A 23500-nucleotide genomic window follows, 5' to 3' on the forward strand; every position below is an offset into this window, starting at 1 on the left:
ACCACGGGAAAAAATCCGGTTGTCTCTTGCCCACTCTTTCATTTCAAGCACTTACTTTCATACAATTATTCATGTGCTTGTCTTTAGATATCATAACTTAGCTCTACCTTGCTTAGTTTCTTATCTTTGTTAGCTTGTGTAGTTTGTTTAGTTAGCCGGTTGGTGAATTGAGCTTTACTAGCATTGCATAGGTTAAGGTTGCTTTAATTGTTTTAAAAATTTGAAAAGGCCCAATTCACCCCTCTTGGTCCGTGGACTTACAGCTGTGACTGTGAACGATATGCTTGAGTACTGACTGCTGCTGATTTCTGAACAAGACCGCTGTGCAGGGCTGGATCCGCACAAGAATCTGAGTACTGATTGCTGAACGTGTCCAGTCTAGATCCGCAAAGAAAATGACAAGTTTTATGCAACAGGGCTCAAGGAAAATACCTGCTGGAAAGTTTCTAAACAACACATCTTTTACAGTATTATCTGTTAATCATTGACAGTACCAGTATGCAACCCAGATGAACAACTGATTGGTGTGATTTTTTTTTGTTGCACCACGTTTGCACTATGAAACCGTGAAGTTGATATTTCTATCTTTCCTTTCCCCGTAAGCTGGTGTTTTTTTTTGAAACATAGCTGGTGTTTGTTAGATTTCGTGCATTTACATAAATACAAAAGTAACCACCAAATCGAATTCTAGGATTTATTACGGGTAGTTGGGGTCAACAACGCCATTTACAAACTGAAATATCTAGTAATTGCCTTTCAGTTTTCTTGAGGGTTTGCTCGAATACTCCAATAAAGGACAATTGCGAGTGTTAAAAGCAAGGTAATTGTTTTGAAGTGGTGGCAAATCTATATAAGTGAACAAAATTGATTGCTGATGTTTGGTGCTTACAAATATTGGCTTGATTTATGGGCTAGTATACTCGTCTGCTGCTATTTAGGGAGAATGTATCTGGTGTTACCACCTAGTATTAGGGTGTTACCAATCTTAATTACACCTAGATTTGTACATAAGAAATTTATTCAAAAATATGAATGGATAGAGCACATAAGCATCTACCATCATGCAAAGTTTGAGGTTGAATAAAAATTTGTGCAAGAAGGAACAAAAAGAGAAACTTGCACTTCAATAGTTACGGGTTCGATCGTTCATTTCAGACCCATCCCCGTTACTATTCATAGGTTGATTTCTCTTTTTTGTTTTTCATTGCACAAATTTCGGTTGCATCTAAAATTTTGCATGATGGTAGATGCTTGCATGATCTATCCATTTATATTTTTGTTGAAATTTTAAATATACTAATTTAAGTGTAATTAAAACTGGTAACACGATAACACCTAACCTGCTGGTAACACGAGAGATTCTCTCTTATTTTAGGTGCCTGAAATTGGAGAAATTCCAGTCACTGAAACGTGGGCAATTGTGAAAATAGCTGTACAACTGAGATCTTCCGGTGTCAACGGCCATGGCTTCTCCTCCGACCTTAGAAGAAAAATTGTTGGCAGCAGGGAGCCCAGGCAGAGGCAGCGCCGTGGCAACGAGCGAGACGGCGAGGCGGCAGCAACGCCGCCTGCGATGAGCACTGAAAGATGGCCAGATAGGCAAGCGATGCAGGAGGCGACGGCGCCCGTGTGGTATGATGGCTTATGCTGAAAAAAAGCTGGTGAAGTAAAAAAAATGGATTCGTTCGGTTTTTAGTTTATTTTAGTACAAGTTTATAAAACAGTTTTACGCTATAGTATTTTGATTTTCGTGAAACAAGTGAAGCTGAAGCTAAAATAAACTATGTCAAACATCGAGCGCACGGTAGGGACTAGGGAGATAAGGGAAATTGACACGGGGACAGTGAGCAGGTCGTGGAACTTGACATCGCGGCCGTCCAGTTGGGATCATACGGCTAACGGCGTCGTATGAGAAAACGCCTGAATCAGGCCCGTTTAGTTTCCAAAAAAATTTCTATAGTATTTGTCACATTGAATTTTTGAACATATGCATGGAGCACTAAATAAAGTTGAAAAAAATAACTAATGACACAGTCTAACTGATTAGCACGAGACGAATCCTTTAAGTCTAATTAGTCTATAATTAGACATTAATTGTCAAATAACAACGAAAATACTACAGTGTCAAACTCCAAAAAATTTCGCGAACTAAACAGGGCCTCAGGCGTCTGAATTATAAGCATCCGTAATTATTTTTTCAATCTTTTTCAATTGTTTTTTTTTCCACTTTTTCTCTAGTTTTTTTTGAGGGAAACTTTTTCTCCAGTTCCTTGTTTAGTTGCCGTCTATAAAGTTTTTGAAAAGGAAATTTTCTACATTTGAAGTACTAAACATAGACTAATCACAAAATTAATTACAGAACTCGTCTATAAATCGCGAGACGAATCTAATGAGCCTAAGTAGTCCGCCACTAGATGTTATTTACTGCAGCATTACTGTAGCAATTTAGCATATAATCACGGTCTAATTAGGTTCATTAGATTCGTCCCGTGATTTATATGCAAACTGTACAATGTGTTTTTTATTCCGTCTAGATTCAAGTCTCCATGCATATATAAAAAAAAATAAAATTTTGAACTTTGCAACTTAGGCAGCTTCTCAGGCGCCTCATGCCGCAGCTTTTAAGCCCACCGCCCTCCTAATTTCCCTCGCGTCCCTCCCTCGTCCGCCTCCCCTCCCAAATTTCCAATCCCCCTCCTCTCCCTCGCGCCTCCTCGTCGAGTTGGCCTCCTCCCCTGTTCGCCCCCGCCCCACCGCCCCCCCCCCCCCCCCCCCCCCCCCCGTCCCCGTCCTCTCCAAGAACCGCAAGAAGCGGGCGGGCGGGCGGGCCTCCCGATCGGACAGGCGCGCGCGGCCGCAGCCATGGGGCCGTCGTGGTGCCGGGGCCTTCGCCTCCTCTTCGTGGCGTCCCTGCTCGTCCTCTCCGTTGCGGCGCTGCACCCGCCGCCGCCCGAGCCGTCCGCGGCCGACGGGCTGCTCGTCCGCATGTGCGACCCGCGCAGCGCGCGCCCGGCGCCGGCCTCCTGGTGCCACGGCCTGCACCTCAGGCGCCGCGCCGGGTCCGCGGGGCATCATCGCCGCCACCACCACCACCGGCCCGAGCCGGCGCCGCTCCCGCCGCCCGGACGCGGCGGCGGGGAGGAGATCGACGTGCGCTACGGCGTCGCCAAGCGGCTCGTGCCGACGGGGCCCAACCCGCTGCACAACTGACGAGACGCGTGCCGCGCCGCGCCACAGCGACGACGACGCGGTCGGTTCGTGGTGTCTTGGACGCCGAGTCCCTGGCGCGACAGGAGCAGGCAGCGCCATGCGGTCGCCGCCCGTCGGCCTCTCTTGTTCCTGCTTTCCGGCCCGGCGGAAAGGACTTACAATGGAGGCCCGATCGACGCCGGCGCCCGCATGACAATAACAGAGATACTGCTACTGGATAGATATAGGTGATGGGTGTGCCATGTATAGGCTAGTTCGTCGTCCTCCTCCCGATTCTTGACTTCTTGCCGCTGCTCTGTTTCTTGCTGGGGTCCCCTTGTAGCTGTAGCCTTCTTGGCTTCCGTTGTTCACCAGAAAACTGGAAGTGTTTTCCTCGCCGCGGTGACGCCCGCAGAATTTGTCGTCTCGCTCGCGGACCATCTCCTGTTCAGCCCTCGCCGGGTCGCCGCCCGTCTTCGCCGCTTACCTGAACCCGGAGGCGACAGGTGAGATGAGGTCACGCGCGTTACTCCTCCCCCGTGGTCGTCGGCGTCGCCGACCCGTCGGCATCGCCGCCGCGATGCAACGCCTTCGGGGCAGTTAATGCGCCCCTGGTTCTTCCTGTGACTGCAAAAGGAGGCTAGGGCGCAGGGGTTTAATGGCGCCCCACGGCATCGCCTTCCTCAGCATTGATTTCGTGGCGTCGACGGGCGGACGCGACGCGACGCGCCTTCGTGCTCGTGGTCGCGGTAAAAAGCGCACGGCCACGGCGTGGTAAACTCCGCGACTTCCGGTCGGGCCGTCGTATAACGAACTACAGTTCAAGCGCAATTTTTTTTTTAAATTTTTTTATTAATTTAAAGTACTAAATGAAGTCTATTTACAAATTTTTTTTTACAGATGGGTTGTAAATCGCGAGACAAATATAATAATACTAATTAATCTATAATTAATTAATAATTAACGAATGATTACTGTAGCACCATTGTTGCAAATCATGGATTAAATAGGCTCATTAGATTCGTCTCGCGATTTACAACCTATTTATGTAAAAAAATTGTAAATAGACTTCATTTAGTACTCTATACGTGTATTGAAACATTCCATGTAATCATAATGAGTTTGCTGTTCGACGCCCTGACGCGTGAAAGAAACCTTGGCGTGCCGCGTGCGCCTGCTCATGGCGGCAGCCCCTACAGCATTAACTGAAACAGAGTTGGATCTCGGATCAAGAGGTAACTCCTTGCCGATCGCCCGTGGGTAGACAGCGCCCCAATCTTGTGCATTCTGCAGCCTGAATTATGAGCAGCACCGAATTCGCCACCCCGTGTTCAAACATGGCAAAACGTCGCTCTGCTACAGTCCGGTAAAATTCATACTATGCAGTAAAATCTGGCTTTCTATTGAAGGCAAGAAGATACATGTACTCTTCCCTATGTTATAGCCTAAAATGGACCAGCTTTTGTCCACTAACTACATACGGATTTGACAGTGTACACCATGCTTTAAGCATGAGCTGCAGCAACTATGTTTTCTTACAAAACTATGCACAATCCACCAGCTTTCTCCGCATCACCTCTTCCTTCCGGAGACGGTCTTCTTGACAGCACCAACCGAAACCAAGAACTCGTCCAGCGAGGAAAGCGTCTTCATGTCGTCAGGAGGGAAGTAGCTGGCCGCCTTCCCCATGAAGGATGCCAAGAGCAGGGAGAGGCCAGACACCGCGGCAGGGCGATCAGGGAGCAACTCATCAAGGAAGCCGAAAGCGGCCAGGAAGTCTGATCGGCTTGCGTTGATTGGGGCTGAAAAGTGGCAAGGGATTATCCGTCGGAATGGCCAGTCAGCAGCGATCCTGTCGACCCAATCCCTCACCTGTGGATCGAGGCAAGTCACCTTCATTAGCTTGAATGGCTACTATTATGCAGTGCTAGCTTGTAGTGTTGACTTTGCCTTATCTAGGGTTGGGTGCAAATGCTGGAGAATTAGGGCGTGTTTGGTTTGCTACCACACTTCGCCAGGCCACAGGTGTGGCAGAGTGTGGATCACCACACTTTCATGGGAGTTGTTTGGTTGAGCATTCATGCTAGGCAGCCACAGAACCTGCACACTGTATTCTCGCTACCACAGGCTGTATTCTCACCACAGAGTGAGGCGAGCGATTCCTCCGCCACCAACTGCATGCGACCGTGTCTCCGAGGGACAGTTGAACGAGCGACTCATGAATGCTGCCGGGTCGGACGAGCCAATAACTCGAACGTGTTCGGTCAGTTTTTTGAGTGGCGTGGCTTTTTATGGTCGGCATCCAAACAACCCCTTAGTGATCTAGCACCATCGCACCAAGCCACTAATCATATGCGATTGTGTTCTCAATTTGAGCGTGGATTGATGTACAATTTTAGAAACATCAGAAAGAGTACTGGTAGGGTGAGGTCATTCGACAAGTATCTGGAACATTCAGTTCTGTAAATTAGAATACCACATTGAAAAGAATGAGTACTGGTAGGGTGAGGTCATTCGACAAGTATCTGGAACATTCAGTTCTGTAAATTAGAATACCACATGGAAAAGAATGCCTATATTTCAAATGTTAACTAAATCTGAATATAGTTAATCCGAATAAGATATAAGTTATAGATTTACCAGTTACTGGAAAGATGAATGCTGCTGAGTGCTGACGGTTTGTGTCAGTGAGTAGTGAGCACATAGTAACACCTAACAAGGTGAAGATTTGACAACTAATTTGTTAATAGGCAGGCCTACTGAAAGACAGTGAAATCATAATTTGCCTATGATCCTTTTAGTTTTCTTGAACACGTTTCTGATCCCTAGGACAAGGGATATTTCAGGTGCAAATGGCCTATTTGATGCAAAAATGCAAACATTAAATGCTGGTATTGTGAGGAGATAAATGGTTGAGAAACAATAAGCACAAAAGCGGCATCAAGTAACTCACTAAGGTATCAACCGATGTGTGATGCTAGATTTCCAATTGCCACAAGAAACTTACCTTCTCTGGAACTTTGCTGAAAACGAGTGTCTTGACAATTGGCGAGACGATCAATTTTTGTGACATTTGAGCAAAACTTGCATTTGGCTCAAGAAGATTTGAGGGGCCAAGAAACAGTATTTGAAGCACCATCCTTTCCCATCCTGTTGTATAATGAATAAAGATTGTATCAGTATGTTTGATGTGGTACATGACTTTTTACTATTCAGCATTCCATTATGGAATTGTTTTTTTCCACAAAACATTGATTTGTGCCGTCTAGAATCTTGAATCAACACATAGAAAATATTGCATAACCACTAGTCTAACCAGCTGGAACATGGTTACACCAAAACTTCAGAGAGAATGAAGTTACCAAGGGAGGTAAAAAAAAATTGTTGTAAAGCTCTTAATCAGTGACATAAAAAACCATAAATTGCAAATTAGGCCTGTCCACAGGGTAATTTCTTTTAATAATATCCATCAAGTAGTTGAATTATGTGAACATGGACATGCATCTGTTCCTAGTACATTGAAACTACTCCTATAATATCGATCAACTAGTTGAACTATGTGAACATGGGCATGCATCTTTTCCTAGTACGTTGAAAGCTACAATAGTCTCAAAAGGGACGTGATACTACTAGACTACTTTTGGTTAAAATATGAGAATTATGTTTCACTAATTTCATCTGTCTTGTTTTCTTGTGTATCAATGTAGTGACAAACCCACAACTGCAAAGTAAGGTTTGACTGTCCTAGTTACCTTTCTGACGGTTCAGTGCATTGTCCACAACTGGTTCATCTGGAACCTCTTTTCCTTTGCTCAATAACTTCACTGCCAATCCGTTCTTGGCTGAAGCTAACAAAGATTCTTTGCTGATACACTCGGGAGGCTGCCGCGGAACAAAGATGACAGCATCCGTCACCAGCAATGTCTTTGAAGGCTTATGGTAGAACGCCACCTCCACGTATGGCCCAATCCCTGAAAGCATCGATACAATATTCAGACTTTCAGACAGAAATGCATACAGCATTGAACGAAAACAATGCTGAACATCTGCAGGGTGAATACCAACTTCCGGCGAGCTGAGCACCTTCTGCTCGATCTCGGTGGCCCATGGGGTGGTGTCGTCCTCGTCCTCGAGGGGCTTGGCCCGGAAGATGCCGAAGAACTCGAGCGGCAGGTTGATCGGCCAGCTCCACTGCCTGGGCGCCACCCATATCCGCGCCCTGGGGAACTTCCTGGAGAAGGGCCCGACGAAGATCTTGTGCTCGTACGCGAAGGTCGGCAGCACGATGTGCTCCACCGGCGCGTCCAGCTCCTTGAGCAGCTGCAACCCAATCGCGGCCACGTTAGCGGCGTACCTACCAGGGGAGGGGGGAACTCACCGCGCCGGGCAGCAGGTAGGTAGCGTGCGTACCTGAATGCACTCCTTGGTAGGCGCGATGGGCGCGTGCACCCAGAGCCCGCCGGACTTGAGCCTGATGACGGTCATGCGGATGTTGGTGGAGACGCTGCTGAAGCCCAGCGCCTGCTCCTGCTCGAACAGCCATATGCTGCCCTTCACCGCCTGACCCGTCCAACGGCCGGCGCGCACCAACCAAGGGAGATGCTAGATCGTGAGGGGACTTTCTCCGGCGGCGTCTCCGGTCGTCGTGACGGAGGACGGAGCAAAAAAATGGCGAGGCTGCCTGCGGGCGAGAGAGAGAGGAGAGGTTACCTCGGTGCGGATGGTGCGGCGGTTGAGGAAGGGCCCGAGCGGGAAGGGGAAGCCGGTGAAGTTGAAGTAGAACCGCTCGGAGCCGCCGGCCTCCGCCCCGGCCGCGGCCGACATGGCGAGCCGCGGCCTGCGGGAGCGGAGCGTCGGGGCGTTGGCATGGTCGGGCGCGCCGCCGAGAGCCCAGCGCGGCGCCAGGCGGAGCGGCCGCGGGGTGGAGCTGGAGGCCACGGCTGCGGCTGCCATTGCTGGTGCTGCTGCTGCTGCTGCTGCTGCTCTCGTTTCCGAAGCCTGCGGCTGCGGGGAGTCGAGTCTCGGGGCGGGCCCCGGCGGTTGGTTACAGCGCGCTGGATTTGCAGGCGGGGCGGGGGGGGGGGGGGGGGGGTCCGAACTGATGGCTGGATGGGGCGACACGCGGAGGCGGCGGGTGGCTGGGAGGCGCTGATGGCCGCCGTGGATCGTCTGGCGTGGAGTGGAGACGAGACGAGCGCGCCGCCGCAACGGATGGTGTCTCGGACTCTCGGTCGGATGGGCCTTGGCCGTGCTCGTTTAATTTTCCGGCTCGAAAATTTCACGGGAGGCCCAGTTTGTTCTAGGCATAGCAATGTCCTCTCTTCCCCGCCGGCCGGCTCGAACTACCTGGTTCCGATTGAGAAGATGCGTTTTTTTTTTTCTATTTTTTATTTTTTAAAAACGGGCGGTAGCCCCCTGCCGAGCAGTAGTGACTTATATATAATTAAAATTTGAGTTCTATCACGTGGAGACCCCTGCCGCCCCCCTACCGCCCGGTGGAGGGGCGGCAGGTAGGCCGACCGCCCGACAGGGGGGCGGCAGGCTCCCCCCAATATAAAAGCTGAGGTCCCCAACACCTGCATTTGCAGCAAACAACATTTATAGAGGGAAAAAAGAGAGACGTGGTGTGAGGGAGGGAGTTGCAACAGCGAAGTCCTGCCGGATTCCGCACTTATGATCTGCATATAAGTTACGTATGAATCCATTAATATTTTAAAGCAATTTAATTTAATTAATGCTATAATATTAAAATTTCATTTCAATATTAAAATTTCAGTTTATTACAGATTTGTTTCTAAATTAATTATAAATTAAAATAGAATTAAGTTTTGGATAGTGAAATATAGTATTAAACTTGTTTCTAAATATTACAGCATAAGGCAATGGCTGCCTTCAATTTTGGAGGATTTTCATGGACCGAAGAAAAATCTAGTATAATACTTGAGATCATGACACATCTTGTAATCAATAAGAAGTTGGATGTATTAGCGGATGGTACGATAGAGATGGTGTTGTCAAAATTAGTTGAGTTTAAAGATTTCACATTATTTCGAGATATTACAACGCAAGATGTAAAGGAACACCTACTAGAACGTCGGAAGATATACACGAGGGTATGTGAACTAGCGAATCATCCTAATATTATTGGATTCTTACAAAATACTTGTAAGATATGGATGTGGTCAGAGGTGTATGAGATGCACATTAAGGTAACTCATATTCAGTTCTAATTCCGTCCGTCATTTGTAATCCATATTTATGAAATAGTAAAATTATTGTGTAATTATATATTAGGATTACCCCGAGGACACGGAATTGATTAACAAATCGATGCCAAATTTCCGTAAATCGGTATGTATCTTCGGTGGACTTATGCCGCAAACAGACGAAGGAGGTGGAGAAGATCTTCGGGTGATAGTTCTTGGCCTCCGCAAGAACAGATGACCGGAGGTTCGTCAAGTCATGCTGCACCACCCCAAGCACCAACTTGTGTTAACGGGGATGACGATATGGATGACTTCATGCCCCCAAAACCATGGCCTCCAACACATGATGTTTGTCCCCCTGTACATGAACCTAGAACCAAAAAAGAGAGAAAAGTAAAGTCGAGAGGTTCGTCAAGTCACGCTACACCACCTGCAGCACCACCATCTGCCAACTGGGATGATGACCCAGATGATTTCATGACATGATTTATAACATATGATGTTAATCGGTTTTAGATTGTGATGTAAATTGTGACGGGACGGCATACCTCCTGTACCTTTAATTGCAATACTTATATGTTTGCTATGTTTGATTGCAATGATTATATTTATTTGTGAATCTTGAACCTCGTGTGGCTCTATGATACAATACCACATAAGATACAATGAACGAAATATAAATAGAATGTTAAACAAAATACCACATAACATATTACATTGAAGGTTTCATTCGTTACAACCAAATTTGAGAGAAATACGCACTGCCAACTAATTAAACAAGACATCTAGACATAGTATATACATAATATACTTAGTTTCATACACACAAATACATTGCAAGCTGTTGCGCGCACAGCTAGATGCGGCGAATTCTTGTAGGTGGAGCCGATCCATCCGTCGGATTCCCGGAAGGTCCAGCCTCGGCAGCAGCAGTGGGTACTGAAAGCTGTGGGCACTTCTTGTAAGTGTAACCGTCTGCTCCACACAAGTTGCAATATTTTTTCTTCTTTCCAACCTCGGACTTGTCCATTCCGTTCTGGATACGACGCGTCTGCCGTCGGCCTATGCCCCTCTTCATAGCTGGATCTAGGATGAGCATTGGATGTGAATTTTGTTGTGTGAATGGTCCTAGAATACCGATGTCGTATATCTCATGACACCAAGTCTGTGCAGCGGCTTTCTTTGTGAAATAGTGAGAAACATATGACGCAGCATCTAACCCAGATACAGAACAAGCCGCGATGATATGGAAGCATGGTAAAGTGATGCACCTTTGGCTTCTGGCATCTGCAGAACACCCTCCCGTCAATGGTTATCAAAATTTCTTGAACTACTCTTTGTCTGCGGACACCCTGTCCGGTCCTGTTCCTGCATGATACCTCAAACCTTTGCTCTTTTGTGCCCATCGATATAACTGAGTGAAATCGAGCCTTTTCCATCTTTTTTACATGTACTTATTGACCCTTCCGCAAAAACGCACTCCTGAATCATGAAGTAAGGAAGCGGCTGATACGTACCGCTCCCTAAAATACCTTACACATCCATACATGATGAACTCAACAATGCCAACAAGAGGAAATCCACGAACACGACGCATTACCATATTGTAACACTCAGCATGGTTGGTCGTCTCGATCCCGTAACGCCTCCCATCTGTGTCATACAGAAATGACCACTTCTCTTTAGGTGCACCATCAATCCACTGTGTAAATGGTTTACCAGCTCGAACTAATGAATCTGTAGAACGTCTCCTGCTGGACGATGAGGTCTGGCTCTTAAGCAATTCGGCGCTCATGTCATCAATTATTTCCCACAAAGCATCGAACTTCCTCTGCTGATTTTGAGTGCACAATCGCTTGAACAAATTCATCAGATCCTTATTCTTGAACCTCTCATAAAAATTAGCAGCCATATGCCTCACACACCACCTACTGACAACATCTGGCCATATAGGAGGTGAAAATGGACTACCTTCTTGGAGCTGACTTATGGCTGCAAGGAGACCTGCATGCCTATCACTGATAAGGCAAACATTAGGCCTTCCAGCAACAACGTGATTCTTCAGACGTTCAAGAAACCAGTACCAGCTTTCTGTATTCTCATTCTCAACAAAGGCAAAGGAGATGGGAACTATCTGTTTGTTGCAATCAATTCCGATCGCCGTCAATATTGTTCTCTTATATTTCCCTGTTAGGAAAGTGCCGTCAATACACAGAACATGAAGAGAGTAAATGAAGGCCCTCACACATGCACCAATGCAGAAGAAAGCTCACAGCAAAATGCTTGGCCCCCCTGACAAGCTCGGTACACTGTATGTATCAAAAGCACTTCTAAGATTTCTATACACAATTACTTCAAGCATACGAGGTAGGTTGTCATATGAAGCCTCATAAGTGCCAAACCGCATCTCAAACATTTTTTGTTTAGCCCGCCAAGCCTTTGCATAGCTTATCACATACTGAAAATTATGTTTAATGTCCCTAATTATCAATGCAGGCTCGTAATCCATTTTGTCAAGAATCACCCCATACATCTTCTTAGCCACGAAAGTAGATGTGATATTACGGTGATGTCCCACAACACCTGTCAATCTACAAGTATGTGGTGTAACAATTACACATTCTCAGTGTGTTTTGAACTTCCCCTTGTAGGCATGCGCTCGCCATATACAGTCTCTATCTGCACACCTCACATCGTATTCTTTGCTGCTAGACTTCAACACTCTGAATTTCTTCCTCAGAGATATAGCCCAGACCTTCACAGCATCCTTCACATCTTCAATGGTACGATACTTTGCCCCTTGTATGACCTCATTCACTCAGTATTCAAACTCCGGACATCTAATATCTTGTACCACTGGATTCCCAAAACCCTCTTCACGCCATTCACCTAGCACTGGGAAGCGCTCATCGTCCTCATCATCCGATGAGTCCCCACATTGCTCCATTATTTGTGCATCCTGGTCTTTTTTCTCCATGTCCTCCACAATTCTAGGTATCCGCTCGCCTTCATCTGCTAAATCTTGTGGTTCTGGTTCTGGTTCTGGAGCTTGTACGTTCTCTTCTTCTTTATCCTCTTCCAACTCTTCATTCCAGTCATATGTTGTGTGTGTTGATTCTTCACCTAAATCACCGACCTTCTGGGGAATCTGAATTAGCATTGCAAGAGGCCACCCTCTTTGAAGAGCTGCGTACATGTAATATTTCCATTCTTCCGTACTACTTATAAGCGTCAACTCCCAGAAATCCCCATTTGTTTCCCAGGAAGTCACGTTATGAACCGTAAGCAAATGGGTCTTTGGATTCATATTGAACTTCCCGTGAAGCCATTTGCGTATGGAACCAAAACTCCTCTCTAGGGGTTTATCTAGACTGCACTGTCTTCGTTCCAATGCTGATAGATTTACTCCATAGGTATCACGAGCAATTCTATAGAAATCACCGTAATAAACTTGAAACGCCACCTTGCTCGACATATCTGGTCATTCAAAGACTTAATTTTAATTAAACTAGTTTCTAAAACCATGGTACGGCTTCAATTATAACCACTAATCCGAACTCTAAGCGGTTACAATTATAAAAAACACTAATCACAGAATTAAAAATACAAAAAATTTAGAATGACAAAGTTGAGAAATATTGGTTACCTGCGGTTCGGATCTAAAATCCGGCAGGGCTTCGCTGTTGCAACTCCCTCCCTCACCCCACGTCTCTCATTTTTCCCTCTATAGATGTTGTTTGCTGCAAATGCAGGTGTGGGGGGGGACCTCAGCTTTTATATTGGGGGGAGCTTGCCGCCCCCCTGCCGGGCGGTCGGCCTGCCTGCCGCCCCTCCACCGGGCGGTAGGGGCCTCCATGCGATAGAACTCAAATTTTAATTACATATAGGTCCCTACCGCCCGGCAGGGGGGCGGCAGGGGGCCTACCGCTCGTCTACGGGCGGTAGGCCCCCTGCCGCCCCCCTGCCGGGCGGTAGGGGTATAGAACTGTAAATTGTGAAACTAAAAATATATTTCTGTAAAAAATGTTTTAAAAAAATATAAAAATAGAAAAAACGCTGAGAAGAGCCCTCCCGCCTGCCCGGCCCGGCCCTCGTGTTGGCGTTTACGGGGAGAGGCAAAGGCATATCGAGCGCAAGAAAAACATAGCCTGAATGTCCCCAACCGGCCCTTACCCCTGAGTTTTCGACAGGACAAGGTGCCGTGGCGGTAGGGCATCATGGGCATGCTGGAGCTGAAGTGAGTATAGAATGGTAAAGAGCTTTGAAATTTGGCTTAGAGAATCTAAAAATCGGGTCTTAAAAGAGTCAGGCTCTAATTCTATACAATTTTGACTTAAAATATTTAAAGATCATGTTGGGTTGTAAAAGAGGCCACTAGGGCCATAACCCATTACCACCTCTAGAAGCGACTCATGAGTAGACAAACAGCAGGAGCCGCGGCGGCGCCACAAAGTCCGATCCCGTTCCATGTGTGCTCATGTTCTTGGTTGAATCTCTTTTTTTTTAACGCGAATATCTTTTCTTCTTTGAGTTCTTTATTTTGTGAGAAAAATTGTCTTGAGTTAGTATCTGTATTATTAATAGGATACTACGGAGTGACGGCTGTGACAACTACTGATCATGTGTGGTGTTTTGCAGATGGGTCGATGGCAATGTCTAAAACAAGGAAGGATAACTCTCAGCGTAGGAAAAGAATAAGATTTTTGGAACCGAACCTCCCAGAGGTGTTGTATACGTACAAGTAAAACATCACTAGCTACAGACAATTGGCAACCATATATAGCACTACCTTGACTCTTTAAGATATGATGTTCAGGACTACTAATCTAGTTCCAGTTAACTAAATCGGGAAAGCTATATTCTACCTGGGTATTTTCTCCCTCACTCACACTCGATTTTTTTGCTTCTTCTTCCTCATCGCCTTCTTCTCCATCTCCATCGAGCTTTGGAGCCGGGGGGGCTTCGGGTTCGGGGTTGGGGGCGGGGTCCAGCGGGATTCTCCATTGTCGGACCTAGAGGAAAGGTCAGGGGAGGCAGGCCGGCCCGGCGGAGGTTGCGGGCGCCGGGGCGGCGAGGTCGGCGGCGGGGGCGCCGCCGGGCGGGCGGTGGAGGAGGCCGGTTGGGCCAGGCTGGGGCGGGGGCGACGACGACCATGGCCATCGCCTTCTTCTCCATCTCCGTCGAGCTTCGGAGCCGGGGGCTTCGGGTTCAGGGTTGGGGGTGGGGTCCGGCGGGGTTCTCCATTGCCGAACCTAGAGGAAAGGTCAGGGGAGGCACGCCGGCCCGGCGGAGGTTGCGGGCGCCGGGGCGGTGAGGCCGGCGGCGGGGGCACCGCCAGGCGGGCGGTGGAGGAGGACGGTTGGGCCAGGCCGGGGCAGGGGCGACGACGGCCATGGTGGCGGCGGCGGGAGCGGCGGCGGGAGGGGTAGAAGGAGGTCGCCGCGGGCGCGGTAGGGTCTCGCCGGAGCTCCGCGCCGTGGCGGCGGCGCGGAGCTCCAGCGAGACCCTACCGCGCCGTGGCGGGGAGGCGGACCGTCTGGGCGGTGGCGGGGAGGAGCAGAAGTTGCGGAAGCTTTTTGGCTGGAGGTAGAAGATGATGGACAACCTTTGGATGCTGATCCAACGGTGTAAAAAATTCTGAGTGTAGGAGGCTGAAAAAAATACTCGAGTGTGATATAGATAACCCCAACTAAATTTGTTGTCCTACACGTCATAGTTAAGAGCAGGAGGAGTAGAAGACTTCTAAAAGATATATACTGCCTTGAAAAAAAATAAAAAGAAATTAGACAGCCAAATTTCATCCTGCCATCACTCTGCTTTGTAATTCCTGTCTCACATGATAAATAGCTGGTTTCTGATGTCTAGCTTTTTCCTTTCAAAGTATTAGCCCTGGTGGTTCTAGCCCATGCCTTTTTGAATCATATGGATGAAGCTTAAAACAAATGCAATTTTGTAATGCCTAGTTCGTTAAACGCAAAACAATGAGAAGCTCAAAATCTACTTTAGAATAATTGTTTTTGCATTTATGTGCTCCGTTTGCCATGTTGAGCTAGCTGCATGGTCCGTGGGTGTACGATAAGACATCTTTCCATTTATGATTGCTTGGGTAAATAGTGCAATCCATTAACCCATACAAAATTACCAATATAATCCTGCTATACAGAAGAGAGATCTTCTTTAGATCAGTAAAGAGAAGATCCATCTCGTATCTTCACACTGATATTTTAATCAGTCATAAAATGGGTTGGTCTTTCGTGGTAATCCTTGTTACAATGGTCCTATGTGTCACCTCTCATCTGTGACGAGTGCCATCTGTAAAGCAGGTTTGTTCATGCAAGCATGCACAATTACATGCTTGTGCAGGACATGGACATCTGGTGTCATGTACATTCCCTAATACCAATGCGAGATTTTGCCCGTGTTGCTTGTGTATCCCACACATTTCAAAATGCATGGTTACAACATCCCAACCTCATCCTCACTAGGGAAACTTTGGGCTTAACGTTTGCAAATGGTGATATAACAAGGCCGTTCACTAGTATAGTTGACCAGATTTTGAAAAAACAAAACACTCAGGAAATGGCATGACAACACTCAAGCTTGACATATCTGATTATCATGATCTCAACCCTTGTTATCTCAACGACTGGCTTTAGAATGGTATCACACCAGGATTTGAAAATGTCACCCTTATGCGACCTCCGAAATTTAAGGAAGGGTACAGCTTCCCGTGCTCACTTTTGTTTGGTGGGAATGGAAGCTCGATTCGTCAACTTCACCTCACCCACTGTGCCTTCCATTCCACGGGTGGCATTGGTTGCTTTAGAAATGAGAAGCCTAACAAAACTGCATTTGCATGACATTTGTGCCATGGGGGATGAGTTTGCATGCCTTCCCCCAATTCTCCGGCTTTGATGCAGTTGGAACTTGCATCTTGCAATGAGATAATCTGCTTGAAGATACCATGCATGCTGGAGCAATTCAGCTGCTTGACTGTGTCTGAATGCAGTATGCTGCAAATAATAGAGAGCAGAGCACCAAATCTCTCTACCATCAACTTTGAAGGTAACCTAGTACAACTCTCATTGGGACAACCATTGAACGTGCGAGCCTAAATATGCAATGTTCGGATGAGACCAATTTTCTGTGTTACGCTATTACCAAGCTTCCATACATTGTGCCAAATCTCGAAACTCTTTCGTTATTTTGAGATAGCGAGGTATAATCTGGAACTGTATCGTTAGTTGCCAGAGTGATGACTTTTATCAGTAGTCATTCACTCATTTTCTGAGTTGTATTTCATACAAGATACTTCTTTTTTGCAGATGGTTACTACACCAATGGTAGCTTCTAAGTTCGTCCACCTAAAGCACTTACAAATTTGTTTTGGTGGAGGTCTTTCTGAAGGATATGGTTTTTTTGTCTTTGGTTTCTTTTCTTGATGCTTCCCCTGTTTTAGAGGCTTTTATCTTGGGTGCAAGTCACCACTTTACTATAGATATAGATATGTAGCATCTGTGGTGGTGTAACCAATTTTTTAAGTGACATTAGTTTTGATTCTATGCAGGTATATCAGTCTGAGATGAATTTTGATCCAGTTTTTGGAAACAACACACATGAGGCAGATGTCTGAGTACAAGCATCGCAGCAGCCTCAAGGATTTGATTATCCTTGGCTTCTGCTCTGCAAGGAGTATGATTGAGCTAACATGTCATATTCTCGAGAGTGCAACAAACCTAGAGTCTGTTACCATGTACTGTGTATTTGATGAGAATGATGAAGAAAATACTGGTAGGTGTTCCATAATTTCTGACCACAAACCCGGCGATTGCTTCCCTCTAAATAATGAGATGATCTTGGAAGCCAATAGAGGGATCATGGCAATCGACAGATACATAGATTTGAAAGTTCCATCGGCTATAAAGCTAGATGTTCAGGGGCCTTGCAGCCGATGCCATTCAATTTTCTAGAGCTGTAGACGATACATTCCTCAAAAAGGTTATTTTCCATTCGATAATGTAAATTCTGTAATCATTTCTCATTTGCATCTTATGCCTTATTTATTAGTTTGTCATTAATGTTGGTCTTTTCGCCTGTCTGTCCTTATTAGAATACTCCGGTAGTTTGACAAGCTCAATTTTGCATCCTTGTGAGCCGTGACTACAGAACCACATGGTCAAGCTCAATTTTGGTTATGTGGTTTTTGTTCGGATGGATCCAAACAAAAATGTACATCCTGAAGATCCAGGGCTATCACCAAGAACTCCTCAAATGCCGTGCTACCTATAACCCTTCAAAGCTCATAACACACTATGATTTCAAAGTAAGTCATAATCTACATGACAACAGATGTGCTTTTCGCAAAGAAAAGATTGCAGGTGTTTTTCTAGATGAAAAATGCAGAGCCATAGTAGTATAAGAACATTACCCCATAGCCCACATCATTTTTTAGAAGAACATTAATCTTCAAGTTGTAATCGAGGGCTTGGATACATTATCCAGAAAATAGGAAGTCTGTTCCTGCCTTCACGACTTGCAAAGCAAAAATCCCGAAAAAATGAGTAATTAATCCCTAGAAATACTTTGTATCATATGAACTTTTTATGCACAAGAAATTTCAGGTTGTCTACGAATCTGAAGGTATGAAATTTCAGGTTTTCGTGCATACACAACTTTCTAGAAATCCTAAGTTCTGAAACCTGACCAACCATACGTTTCGACTTACTTTCTAATTGGGTTGTCTTGAAAATAGCAATGCATACTTGTGAGAAGCTTCAAGAAGATTAGAGAGTATGCATGAACTATGGTTGTCATGCTTTATGGTGAAATATGGAATACTCTAGAAACTAAATATTTATATGGTTAGATAAGATGAGAAAAATTCTAGAGTTAGATATTTTTAGAGAAGTGTTTAGAAGATGGACATATAGCAAAACTATGATCCATGGGGGCCTATAAATAGGTGTGCCCCCCTCCCCTCTTATCATACCATGCATAAGAGGTAAAGTAGGAGATGACAAGGTTGCCATATAGTATAGTAGTGCCATAGTAGGGTAGCCACATAAAGAGTGTAAGAGTCTTATGTTATATTAAGTTATGATGAATAAATAGTTGAGTCATCGTATAGAGTTGGTCTCTCATACTGGTGTCTAGGTGAAGTTGTCAATATAAGGTACGCAGAAGAAGTGATATCACATTACTTTGGTACCGCTTCTCGGAAGTCGGTGTCAAGTTAGGAGCACCGATTTCTCAACATGCTAATTTTAATTACTAAACATATGCATACCAGAAAATTTGTTCAGCAATAAAGTTGATCATTTTTTTCTGTTTCTCATTGACGAAACATTAGAATTTTCTGAAGAGTTTCGGACTTTGATCAAGGCTTCAGTAACAGTTCCAAACAAATGGCAATAGACATGATTAGAATAATGCAGAGATTTATGTAATTCAGCATGTTACGGACACAACATATAGTACTAGTGATAACAAAATGAAACAAGCAAGTCGGCTACATGCACTTGTCCATACCACGTACTCCTAGATGCCCAAAAGCAAAATTCAACACCAAATTGAAGCTCAACTATATTGAAAATGGTGAAATCTCTTCTGGAGACACCGGCGTCTAGCACCGTCTCCACAGCCACCTGCCTCACAGTGCAGAGATATCCAAGCAGTAACTTGTGCACCGCGCTCCGTGAGCACAGCGGCGGCGAGATCTTACAATGACCCCTGGAGTCCCAGTGTTGAGCACAAAGTGGGCGATGTGAAGAGATGCACGGGTAGCCATTTATCTACCCTGTTCACGCCTAGAGTATTGCTTCGGCGAGGCAATGGGCGGAGGAGAACTTGAGGAAGTCATCAGTGGAGTGGACGCAGTTATCGTGAACGAGCTCAATGTGTTGATGGGGTCAATCACCATGTCGTTGTTGGGGACAAGGCATTGGTGGTGGTGATGCACTCGTCATGGGTGATATCGCTAGCAGTGGTAGCGCACAACCGGCTCGGCATCGTGGGCGAAGAGGAGGGGGTCGGTGGGGACTGGGTCGCGGCTAGCAGCGCCAAACTCATCGAGGGCGAGGCCGTGGGTGGAGGAGTCGATGTCGTCAGAGGCGAAGCGGCGTGTGGAGACGACGTCGTTGGAGGGGTCGAGGTATGCTGACTCCACGGCCTTGACGGTGTCGTCGGTAGTGAGGCCGCGCGTGGAGAGCACGATGTCGACGGAGTCCTCGGTTTAGGAGAGGTTCGGGTCGTTGGAGAGCCCCTCATTGCGGATGGCCTGTTGTGCTGCCGCTGCCTCCATCTCCATGTACGCGATGGCCTTGTCGAGGAGCGCTGCGGATGCTCCGATCATGTTCTCGACGTTGGCGAATTGAAGGCGTCGAGGCGCCGCATCCTAGTCACCTTCCAACCCTTCTCCTACTTTTGGTGGTGAGGACTAGAAGTTTGAAGAGTGCCTCCACCTGCATCGATCTCCAAGGTCCTCTTCTCGTGGTGCTGGTCCAGCAGCGCCTGCAGCTTCTAGAGGGAGTTCATGCCCGTTAGCTTCCTCCACGCCATGCGCACTCCCCACTTCCCCGCCATGATGTTTCTCGCGCAGGTGGCGCTCTCTCGGTGCAGTGGAGGTAGGTGTTTCGGGGGAGCGATTTGGGAATTGCTCTAGAGATTTGGGAGATCAGTTCGCCTGCGTGTTTATACAGAAATGAAGAAGGCTTGGAGATGGTAGTTGCTTTTGCTTCCTGTGAAAGAACGGCAGGATTTGAACTACAAATTTTGGCAAGAGAGAGGGAGCGCCATGGCGGTGCTAGAGCGAGTGCTTAAGCCTCTGAGAAGACTGGTGAACTGGGCCGTTATGTGGATGGACCGGCCCAACGTGTTGACACAGCCTAAGTTGGCAAGGCAGTCAAACTGGCCTCGTGGCCAAGATTTGTGGCCCTAATTTTGAAGCTAGATGTAAATTCTGATGAGGACTGACGGTATGAATTTGGAAAGGACTTTTCACAGCTGTGCCTGAAGACATTAGAACCTCTGTAAAGATAACTACATTTACTCTTCGTAAGGATCATGAGCTACAGAAAAAAATCTCATCTATTGAAAAACTCGATGACAAGAATCAGTGCCATCTATGTTTATATTTCTTTCCCTCCACCTCTGAATTTTTTCTATTATTGTGTGTGTGGGGTGGGGGCAGGGTTCAACTTTTCGGTCGAATTTCGCCGAAATTTCGGTATTTTTTTCGTTTTCGCTAGTTACCGGGAAGTGAAATTCCGGTATTTTTCGCTATTTTTCGTTTTCAAATTTAAAAATTCAAAAATATTTATAAAAAATTCGAAAAAATATGATAAAAAACTAGGTGTTCTTCTGAGCAAATAGGACTAGAACACACTCAAATCTAAGATCATTTGCTAGGCTAAAATTGCATTTTAGTTGAAAAACAAGGTTATTTGTAGTCTAATGAGGTAGAATTTATAGCTTTTTAGTATCCGACACAGCTTGGCATTTCTCCAGACCCCTCCTCGCTCTATACAAATTACATTTTAGGAATTCTCTATATAAATTGAATCAAAAAAAATTCAAACACTGTCACATGAATTGATAACCAATTCAAATCATGTTTGCCCTGGTTTTAAAACAACTTTCAATTGGATCAACCAATGTCCCTGAAATTTAATAGGCATATCCGCAATAACAAGAATAATAAAAGTCTAGTTGAGACCTAAGAGAGAAAATGGAAGTTGTCACATGAAATGACAAGACTTTTAATTGGTAGTTTTTGAAATAATTAAATAAATTTCAAACCATTGCTCAAATGAAAAAGTTCCTGAAACAAAAGTTATAGATCTCGAAAAACTGAACAAAGTTGGTATTCAAAAGTTTTTCATTTGACCTCCGAAACAGTACGAAAATCACAACGGACATCATTTTCCGGTCGAAATCACCGAAATTTCGGTCGAAATCACCGAAATTTCAGTCGGAATTCACCGAAATTTCGTTTTTTGAATTTGAATTCTCTTTCCGTTCGGAATTAGCGAAATTCGGCGAAATTTCGGCCGAAATTTCGTTTCCGGGAGTTAGCGGGATTCGGTAGAAAAACAAAAAGGTGAACCCTGGGGGGGGGGGCAAACAAACCATGAATGATGTAGAGAAAGGAGGAAGAGGAAAATGAAACCCCCTAAATTTGTAACCTAGATTCGCTGCTGATTAGGTGAACGATGTCATCTGAGACAACCAACAAAAAGGCTATTGAGATGCCATGTGGACCGAAGGATTGTGCAGGGCCTGCCAGCGGGGGAGTACGTTGTGTAAAATCTTCAAACTCTTGACTTAGTATAAATATAAAACTATTGTCTCTAGATTCCTTTTTACGAGAGATTTATCAGAAGTCACACACTAATGCTATAAGATACAATCAACTACTCTCTCCGTCATAACATATAAGCATTTTTTTACTTCTTGACATGATGTTTGAGCATTCGTCTTGTTATTAATTCATATCTAAGTTAATTTGTCTATTTCACAAAAAAAATCATGCATGTTAATTTGTGTTTTCTCGATGCTTTAACAAAGAGAGATAAATACGAAAAACAAAAAAAAATCGCTGTATCTCTCCTTAATGAATGACAAGCTACCGTTAGCTCGGTTACACAGAAAATTTATGATGAATTTTCTTCGAAAGAAAAACTGTGACTCTTCTAGATACTCAACCATACGTAGATTTGTTTTTCAGAAAAAAAAGAGACAACATTGTGAATAAATGCAAAGTAACCATACGTGCTCCGGCGGTATCTCACCTCTTGTTCGTGGATGATATAGCTCACTCTCCTTCAAGGCCACGACGGAAGAAGATGCAGGGATCAGGTCGATTCTGCAGAATTTTGCGATTGGCCCGGGACAGACTGCTGAGCGAACAGAAGTGCTCCATTATGTTCTCAGCTTCGGTGTTAGATCAGGCTGGAGGAGATATTAAACATATCCTGCATATTGAACAAGAGGATTTTGAAGCAAAATGTTTAGGGCTCCGGACCCAGAGGGACGCATGAAGAATGAGAAATTTCAGCCTCTGGTAGAGCGATTGGGCAAACTGTCGCAGATTGGAGCGAGCGCTATATTGCATCGACAGGGAAAGAAGTTTGGCAATATGTCAGATGCAAACTAATCTTTCCGTGCAAACCGTGCAAACTTTAATATGGGTCACCAGATCCACATAAGGAGGTGCGTAGGGAGAGTAGGAAAGGTCGAGGGAGATCCACATTCAAAGAAGTTTTTATTAAGTCAATAGAACAGGCTATTCTAGGCCCATTTTTAGGCCCGTGCGGCTCGTGCGATCGCACAGGGTCCCAAAATATAATGAGTATACTAGCTATAATTATATAGTAAGTTTTGTTTTAGTTGTCTTTTGGCCCAAACGAAGCAAATTGTGGCCCAAATATATCACAGAAGAGGGAATGTACCGCTCGGTCGTTACCTTTCGATCCAATCCGCAGACCGCCGCACGATAGTTTTTGCTTCTGCCATCACCGCTCGCTAGGCACATGCGAGTTGTGACGTCTGCACTTCCGCCTTCCGAATTTCGCTGGGCACTAGGGCCCCGGTTCATAGTTTCGCACAGAGCCTTCGGATTTGCCGGTACGGCGGCCCTGGGCTATTCCTACATATACCACGAGTGTGCTCAAGCTATGGGCTGGGCTATATGAAGTCTTCACCTCTATCTTCCCGCATGACGTGGACGCCTACAAGTAGCTGCGGTATTGGCGGTAAGCTTGTGAGGCGGGTGCTGGTAGTGGTAAAACGTGGGAGCGCGTTGAGCTCTCTGCCGTCTGAATCCTTGTGGTTTCAACAGTTTGGCGCGATCCTACGTGTTCTGCCTGCCTGCTAGGATTAATGCTACGGAGCGTCAGCGACCATAGGTCCATATAATCATATATAGCTCGCGCGCTCGGCACTAGATGCGCGGCCCGATCGCGCATTCGCGCCCCTCCTCAGTATCCATCCGGCTCGCCGCCGGCGAGCTCCACGGCGCCAGTCGCAAGCTTCGTTCGGTATACTGCTGCGCAGCGCGCACGCCACGGGCTCGATCGTCATGACTTGGGTTTTGCCATGCCATGCCA

At 45.9% G+C, this 23500-nt stretch overlaps 2 protein-coding genes across 5 annotated transcripts; one reads left to right on the forward strand and one right to left on the reverse strand.

The window, feature by feature from the left end:
• The first annotated feature begins 2809 nt into the window (after positions 1-2809).
• LOC120701296 (CLAVATA3/ESR (CLE)-related protein 10-like) lies at positions 2810-3587 on the forward strand. Its single transcript, XM_039985408.1, has one exon. The coding sequence runs from the start codon at positions 2863-2865 to the stop codon at positions 3208-3210; it is 348 nt and encodes a 115-aa protein (XP_039841342.1). The 5' UTR covers positions 2810-2862; the 3' UTR covers positions 3211-3587.
• Positions 3588-4546: 959 nt separating this feature from the next.
• LOC120698147 lies at positions 4547-8246 on the reverse strand. 4 transcript variants are annotated; one of them, XM_039981667.1, is made up of 7 exons: positions 7900-8246; positions 7600-7749; positions 7251-7509; positions 6942-7160; positions 6197-6339; positions 5830-5901; positions 5541-5714 (listed from the first exon to the last, which is right to left on the reverse strand). In XM_039981667.1, the coding sequence occupies exons 1-6, from the start codon at positions 8140-8142 to the stop codon at positions 5833-5835; spliced, it is 1083 nt and encodes a 360-aa protein (XP_039837601.1). In that variant the 5' UTR covers positions 8143-8246; the 3' UTR covers positions 5541-5714; positions 5830-5832. The 4 variants fall into 4 exon arrangements, with proteins under 4 accessions (XP_039837598.1, XP_039837599.1, XP_039837601.1 ...); XM_039981664.1 differs by lacking the exons at positions 5541-5714; positions 5830-5901 and adding an exon at positions 4547-5061; XM_039981665.1 differs by lacking the exons at positions 5541-5714; positions 5830-5901 and adding an exon at positions 4547-5061 and having other exon boundaries at positions 7568-7749; positions 7900-8235.
• Positions 8247-23500: the final 15254 nt, after the last annotated feature.

The sequence above is a fragment of the Panicum virgatum genome, chromosome 3K, assembly GCF_016808335.1.
Source record: "Panicum virgatum strain AP13 chromosome 3K, P.virgatum_v5, whole genome shotgun sequence".
Classification (NCBI taxonomy): domain Eukaryota; kingdom Viridiplantae; phylum Streptophyta; class Magnoliopsida; order Poales; family Poaceae; genus Panicum; species Panicum virgatum.